General features: G+C 56.6%; 1 protein-coding gene across 1 annotated transcript; it reads left to right on the top strand.

Annotated features, from left to right (window-relative positions):
* The first annotated feature begins 3,190 nt into the window (after window positions 1-3,190).
* On the top strand, window positions 3,191-6,907 carry LOC126053271 (fibulin-2-like). The gene is made up of 2 exons (XM_049835253.1): window positions 3,191-3,729; window positions 5,478-6,907. The coding sequence occupies exon 2, from the start codon at window positions 5,482-5,484 to the stop codon at window positions 5,980-5,982; it is 501 nt and encodes a 166-aa protein (XP_049691210.1). The 5' UTR covers window positions 3,191-3,729; window positions 5,478-5,481; the 3' UTR covers window positions 5,983-6,907.
* The last annotated feature ends 946 nt before the right edge of the window (window positions 6,908-7,853 follow it).

Genomic DNA, 7,853 nt, shown 5'->3' with positions numbered 1-7,853 from the left:
CACGAGGAGGGGAGCGGGTGGGACATGGCACCCTGGTACGCGAAAGGTGGGGAGGTGGGCAGGAGGGGCGGGCAGGGACCGCCGAGGGCTGAGATGGGCAGGGGGACGAGGTGCTGGGCAGGTGGGGAACGATCGCTCCTGCAGCAGCAGCTCGCCTTTGGAAAGCACCTTCCTCACCTCTGGGGGAACGGGTGGCACCGGGTGCCTTGAGTATGGTCCCATGGGAGGGGGCAGTGAACCGAACCCCTTCCAGACGTAAAGACTCATTCTCATGACACAGTAAGCGGGAGAGGGGATACAGCTTCATCCCTGTGTCCCGTAGCAGTCATCTCATGAATATGCATCCTGAGAGCTCGTTATGGAGGAGTAGAGGGGAAGGAGAGGTTGACCTTAATTTTGCTGTCAGAGTATTATGTTCCAGGAACTGATAACGAAGGTCAGAAGAGCCATTTGCCGTGGCTGCAAAAAACATAAATGAAAGCAAATGTGAAAGGAGGGCTGTGGGACTAAACTGAAGTGCTGTTGAAACATGGTTTGGGGGAGTTGCCTTAAAAAGACACAAAGAGCTTTACAACCTTTCCATAAGTTTTGGGAGCTGCTCCAAGGGGACAACAACCAGTTCTGATTTTGGCTTGCTGCTAAGTGGCTAGTCCATACGTTCAATCTAACCTGGTCTGTACAAGACTTTTATTAAATTATAAGATGCTGAAGTATTTATATTTAGGAAGAGTGCCTCCACTGCTTTTTGTTTCCTGGGTGACACAAGCTATATCAGATCTTCTGCGAGTTTTTGCTTGAGTAATAACCATATTTGTCCAGAAAAAGTAAAAACTTACTGGCTCAACCTCATTGTACTGTATTTATTTTAGCAACTCTGTTGCAAACTGAAGGGTATTAGTCCATGCATGTATGCCAAACCCACATGAGTAAGTCTTGAAGTGCCCCGTAACTCCATGAAGCCCAGAACTGAATCTGAATCTGGATCACTTCGCAGCCTGGCACATGCCAGACCCTTCCTGATGCCCCTAACTGCAGTATGCCCTCCAGTGCAGCAGACCTGGCTGCAAGAGAAGTAGCAGAGATTTGCCTCCACCTGATAGCCAGGGGCACGTCTCTCTTTGCGGGGAGCTCCCCTTCACTGGGAGTTGGGACCCTGCCTTCCAACCCCCGGATCACACACCTCCTATGCGAGTACCCCAATGAGACGGCTCTTGTCCCAAAGGCAGCTCACGAGTTTTAAGGCGAGAGACAGCTCCTTGGGCTGCTCCGGAGACATGGGCACCTCCGAAGGGGTGACCTGCCCGTGCCTGGGGACCGCTGCCACCCAGCCCCAGAGAGACCCCCTCCAAGTGCACATGGATATAAGACCCTGTACCCTGGGCAGGACTCTCCCAAGGGGTTAGGGAAGCTTTAGGATGCCTGGGTCGCACCCAAGAGCTTTGCAGCAGGAATGAGAGCTCCAGGCTGCTGCTGCATGTGTGTGCAAACAAGAGCTTAAAGACAGCTCTCCGTTTGCTCTACCAGTGCCCAAGGCTGTGGGGGACAAGCCATGCTAATGGGTTGCCTTCTCGGAAATTGCATATGTTTATGCCAAAGATGTTCCATTACTGTGAGTTTGAACAGAAATGGATATGATGCATTTGAACTGAAGGCTTGCAGAGCAGGCTGCTGCCTGGCGCGCTGAGCATGCAGCGTGTGGGGGCTGTGCGCTCACCTGGGCGCGCAAAATGTGGCAGCTCTGAAAAAAACCCAACCAGATGACAGGCTAGCAGCACGTAACGACTGCCCAGACTTCTGCTGCTCTGAAGCTCCTCTCATTCCGCATGGCGCCTATGGCTCAGTCCGAACCCCAGCGCTCCCAGCAGCAGCGCTGCGGGGCAGTGGCTGCCAGCTGCAGGCAGGCTATGGGACAGGCAGCTCCACTTCATCAGAGGGTGAAGTAACTGCTGAATACTAACCACGAATAATTTACAGCAGCTTCTGTATGTTAACTATGAGTATGGGAACTTACAAAGTTGGGTGCAAGCTCCACCTGGGCTGCAGCCAGCCTCACCAAGGTGCTCCCAGGGCCCCTGTCCCCCGGGCTGTCCCCAGCAGGCACATCTGATGGTGGCATTGCCCCAGCCAGGGATGTCGGCATTGCATCTGCTGTAGTTTGCCACACGTTGTGAGCTTGAGGATGCAAACGCGCCCCGTAGCACATGCCCAGGGCAGAGCACTGCCCCGCTGGCACCCTGGGGTGCTGGCTTGGGTATGTGGGGTGGTAAGAGGTACCGGCTGGTGTTATCCTGCCTGCCACACCTCTGGGGTGGAAACAGCCTCAGGAAGCAGGGGAGGAGTTTTCATTTGCCTTGTGTCTGCAGAAGTCCCTGCAGGACCTGTAAACACGTGCCTGCACAGAGTGTCGGTGGCAGCAGCGAGACCAAGAGCCGAGTGTTTCACCCACCACCCACCCTCCCTTCTCCCCGCATGCCCAGGGCTGCCCTCCGACAGTGACAGCCCCTTCCAGATAACTGGTCTTTCGAGTTCATTTCCCTTCCCTCGCCACCGAGGCCCTATCAGTATTTTATATACCCAGTGAGAGATGGCTGCCCAACTTGGCACAGCTCAGTGCTCTCGGGCTCTGGGGTGCACGGGGGTCCCACATACCTACCAGAGGAATGGGGATTTTCAGGCTTAAGGACCTGTGAGAGGGCAACACGAGGAGGGCAAGGGCCGGGCAGCGTCCCATCCCACTGCCCGGACCTCAGCACCCAGCTCCAGCACAGGAGACGGACCCTGGTCCTGCAGCAGCAGCTCATGCTCTTCTCCCAACACCTCCTGCTCTGAGGGGTGAGCGTGTACGTGTGCATGGGGAATGTGTGCTCCCGAAACTCTTGCTGCTCTCCACAGTCCCGTCTGCTGCAAGATGTCTCTGCTCTTCATCCCATTGCTCTGCAAGGTTAGGGGGCACTTTTCCAAAGAGCTCATTAGTACATTAGGTTAAGAGGTTTTTCACACCAGGGAGCAAATGGGCCAGAGGGACAGGGCACATGGGTTATGCCTGCACTTGAAACTCATGCATACCTCCTCCGCTGAGATACACGGCCTTGGCTCCCTGCAGCTTAATCCAGAGGAAAACAGCCACGCAGGGTCTAAAGCGCTTTAAATGGTATGTGTCAAGCGTGTGGTGCGGGAGGGCTGCCCTGTCTCGGGAAACTGTGTGGAGACAAGGATAAACCGAGAAGGTCCTTGCCCCACTCTGGCTCCTGAAGGGGAGCGTTGTGGGGTGCATCACCCCAGAGCTGGCTGCCTTCCGCGTGTGCTGCCTCACTAGAGCTTTTAAATCATTTTGCTTCACCTCTGGACACCGGCATCTGCGCCCCCGGCAGCCTGCGAAGCTCAGGGTGATGCTGACTCTTCAGAAACCCTGGCTGAAATCTGCAAAGTGGGGCATGGGGAGAGATGACAGACCTGCTGGGAGATGCCGGATTAGTCTGCGGTCAGACGGACTAAACCAACACCACTAGCAAGATAAGCATCTTGCTGGCCCTGCCCAGCCACCTTTTGTATTACGGAGGAGGCTTCCCCGCCTCCCCTGTCTCCCCCCACCAGTGTTTCATCGTGGGGCCACCACCGGCGCCACATAAATAGAGGGCCCGGGCGGGCTGCGGGGCGAAGACCGGAGACGCCGCTCAGGGTCCCGCACCGCACCCCAGCACCCATCCCGCCTGGCCGGCCACCCCGCAGGTAACCAGCACCGCACGGTCCCTCGCCGGCACGGCCACGGCCAGAACCTGCAGGGACGTGGCACGGGGCAGGAGGGGAGCTCCTCGGCCAGCCTGCAGCCTGGTTTGCCGAAACTAAGGGGGAGGATGAAAATGTGGTTTTGCTGGAAACTGGCTCTGATGAAGAAGCCCGACTTCACTGCTAGGTGGGGTCAGAGGTTTCGGCAGTGAATGGGACTGCCGGGGTTGGGCAGAGGTTTGGGTGTGCAAAACCTTTGACTCAATGGTGTCTGGCGGCGTTGCCCTGCTCTGTCTCTGTGTGAAGCCCAGAGGAACCAGGCTCTCGGCATGGGGCTGTGGAAAGGAGATCCTCGCCGAGCGGCAGCAGGTCTGGGCTCTGTGCTGCCCGGCACAGCGATCGCTCCGCTGGGAATGATGATAAAGTAACCAGTAGATTAAAATGTGTGAATGAAACGGTGGGGCAGAACAGTAACTTACAGCAAGGATGAAGCAGTTCCCAGTAACTTAAACAAGCAAGAGTTTGCTTTGAAAATGGGAAAGCGTTAAAGTCTTTCCTTTTCAAATTGAAGATGGATGGAGTTCATGCTTTCAAGTTTTTTCTTTATAGTTATGCAATTTGGAAATACTTTTGTTTAAAGAAATGTTAAGAAGTAATTGCAAGTAGTTGCATGTTTGCGAGAGTAGGAAATTGGGGCTATCAAATGCACAGCATGAAGGTAATGATATAACTGTAATCAAAGGTAGCACTGGGGCAACCGGAGAAGAGACCCAACCTGGAAGGACCCAGTGCGGGAGGGAAGCAAGGGTATTTAATACATGTAAGGTCACTCAGACGGGGGAAGGGATCCAAAAGTGAGGGCTGCACTTAAGGAAATGTTGGGTCTTGGAAAGGTCTGAAAAATTCCACAGCCTTAAAACGGAGAAGGGAGTCAGCATGAGCTGCCAGGCGGTGCTGTGCAGCGCAGGAGGTGTGAGCGGAGGAGAAGGGAGCAGGCACAGGGAGGGGATTTCATGTCCGTGAATGGATCTCAGCTTGAAAACCAGCTGGCCGAAAAACTGAAGGCGGCAGAGTCACACAGGAGTTCCCACCATTGGAAACATCTTCCTTACAAAGCAAAGGCTTCACAAGTTGAGACAAGGACGAGGTGACCCTCTTGGCTTCCCATGAGGGAGTGAGGTGGCTGGAAAAAGCAGGCAGCGAGCTGCCAGGTGGCAAGTGGCCCAACCTGAGGGGCTGGGAGCTGACAGCCAGACCTAGTCCACGGACAAGCAGGGTCCCAACTTGCAGTGGTAGCCGCAGGGTGAGCCACCAAAGCAGACAACGCTTCTTTGAGCCCTTCGTGTGTCCGTGCCTGAACGCCTCCCAGGAACAATTAGTCGCTGAAATGTAAATTATAAGCATCAGTACGGGGTTGAACAAGTGCTCTTTGCTGGCCAGGGCAACCGTGCCAGAGCTCAGCGCGTGCTGCAACGTGGACTTTGCTAAGCCAGTGCCCACGTTGCAGCCGTCTGAGCACCTGGCGGGTGGAGGACACCTCGGTCGAGCCAGGATGAGCTTTTGGGCACAAAACGTTTTGTTTTAGAGCAAACCACCCCGGTCCCAGCAAGCTGCAGGTGAGCAGAACTACGGCTAAAGGGCCTGTCGGGCAGAGGCAGCTGCGTCTCACTCTCTTTAAACCTCGGGGGGGGGTCCAGACCTTGGGGTTTTGGGTGTGACGCCTGCACCTATCTCCCCCTTTCTCTCCCCAGAAGCATGGCTCTTGCCGGCGCCCTTCGCCTGTCACTCGCCTGCCTCTTGCTCCGCGCCGCGGCCCCGAAACCCACGTGTGACCCCGGCGCCTGCGCCCCGTGCCCCGAGAGGGACGTGGAGGAGACGACCGCCGCCGGGACCTGCTGCCCCCCTTGCCCCCCACCCTGCGCCTGCCCCCCTTACCTGGCGAGCGACTGCGAGATGCAAGGCTTCGCCAGCGGCCGCGTCCCCGCCGGCCGCTCCTTCTACATCGATTTTGCCCGCAAGCTCTGCACCTGCCAGCCCGGCGGGGACATCACCTGCGTCCCGCTGTGCCCCCGCCTGCCCCCCACCTGCCAAGCCGTGGGCAGCCCCGTGGCCGACGGCTGCCCCCGCTGCGTCTGCTACGACGAGGAGGAGCTGGCTGTGCCCGCCGGCACCGTCACCGCCCGGGGTGCCCAGATTTGCACCTGCCCCCCCCAGGGGGGCCGGCTGCAGTGCAGCGGTGGCCAGAGCAAGGATTGAACCTCTCGTCTCAGCCGGCCGAGGGCAGGAGGACGGGGAAGGCTCTCGGGCAGCAGAAGGCTTTCTGCACCGCGGGGCATCCTCGCTGAAAAGGGTTAAATGCTTCAGACTGTCCTAGAAGACTTGGCGATGAATATGGCCGTGCCACGGAGCGCTGGGGAGATGCCGCATTGTATGTCATTTATACGCCAGGGCAAAGTGTCTGTAGCGGGTGAGCTTGCTTTGTTGTAAGGTTTGTTCCATGGCGGTGGGCTGTGAGAGGTTAGATTGCTGCTAGCATGTAACTGAAACGACGCAGTTATTTATTTATTTGTAAGACGGTTGGGCTTTCCTACGTGTTTATGTTTATGTAGTGCGTTTATATAACTTGCTGGATAAACTTCCTCCCGGGAGCGAGGTTTTCGCTTCCTATAATTCCATCAAGTTCAAAGTGGTGGCACCAAAACCAGAAGATTGGCTGACATCCCATAATCAGGCTTTTTTTGAGGTGGGAGGAGTAGGTGGGTTAGCCCATGGCTGTGTTCTGAGGAGGAGGCAAGCCCCTCTCGCACCTCCATCCTCCAGAGCAAAGCCTTGAAGACTCACGTAAGGATGTTGGCAGCCAAAGCTCGACCCTTCACAGCCACCTCGATGAATCAGTTACCCAGGGCTGACCCTGTTGTCGGTCCCTGCTGTGTCCCGGTTCAGCAGGAATGCCCCAAATTGCCTGTCAGTGACTCTGTCCTCCTCACTCTTGCTCTCCCCTTACCACTGCTGGAGACATAGGATATGGCTGAACTGCATCTTCTGAATGCTTTGACATTAATATAGATATATACACACATATACATATATGTACAGGGAGACTGCAGTAAAAAAACACAGCTTCATCAGGCCGAGATGTTAACAAATGTTAATTGTGTTCCTTCAAGGTGTTGAATAAAATCAATTTTACCAATAAACTTCTGAAAACTTTACTGATAAGCACACATATACTTTCCTCACGCGTTATTTGGTGTTACTGGGGCCAGGCAAGCCTCTCTCCAGCCGCCTTGGCCCTGGGTATACCTGGAAACATTAAACGTGGCCCCTGGCTGCTTTTCACATTCCTCTCTACCGCTCTGTCGGATGCCATTTCACTGCAAAAAACCAGTGAGCTCGAGGTGACCCTCGTCCAGAGACGTGAGAGATCGGTGTGTCTGAATATCGGCTGCACCCCAAAGCCGAGCCTGGGGAATAAGGGCATCCGAGTGACTGCACCGTCCCCCTCGGCACGGCCGCCCCACCGATGGCCCTCGGCCGGTAGCTGCAGGGTGGGAGCAGGCTGGGACCCCCAACCCGGCCTTTTCCCGAGGCTGGGGGGCTCTCGGGGACTCACAGGGCTGGTTCGGGGCCTCGCACCGGGCAGTTTGAGAGCACGTGCTCTGTGTGGAGATAACTCCACCGTCCTGCACCGGCGGCTGCGGGGATGGGGGAAGCAAGGGAGCAGGAGAGAAGGATGTCTTTATCAGGGAAAACGTGCCCCCTCAGGCACCCGACCGTGCCCGGCAAGCTCCCCAGCAGACGGGACGACCCTTGCAGCCATCGCCCACCCCGCAGAGCCGAAGCGCTCGGCAGTTTCGCCTCCTGCCTGCGTGATTTGCAGAAAGCCACAGTGAACCTGAGGGCTGGTCGGGGTGAGGAAGAGCGCTCGCTGCAAATCGAGATGTGACGGGCCCTCACAAAAGCCGCCACAGGGTGCCCGTGCCTCCGCGTCCTCCGGGTCCAGCCGGCTGCCGGGGGTCCCCAGCTCCAGCACAACCTGAGCCCCCGACCTCGTGCACGTCCCTGCCCTCTTCCCAGAGGACGCGTTTCTGTCAGGGGGAAAGGGGTTTTACCCAGCGTCCCTTCCC

The sequence above is a fragment of the Accipiter gentilis genome, chromosome 32, assembly GCF_929443795.1.
Source record: "Accipiter gentilis chromosome 32, bAccGen1.1, whole genome shotgun sequence".
NCBI classification, from domain to species: Eukaryota; Metazoa; Chordata; class Aves; order Accipitriformes; family Accipitridae; genus Astur; species Astur gentilis.
Note: the sequence above shows the minus strand (reverse complement) of the source record. Positions and strands in the feature narration are given on the sequence as shown.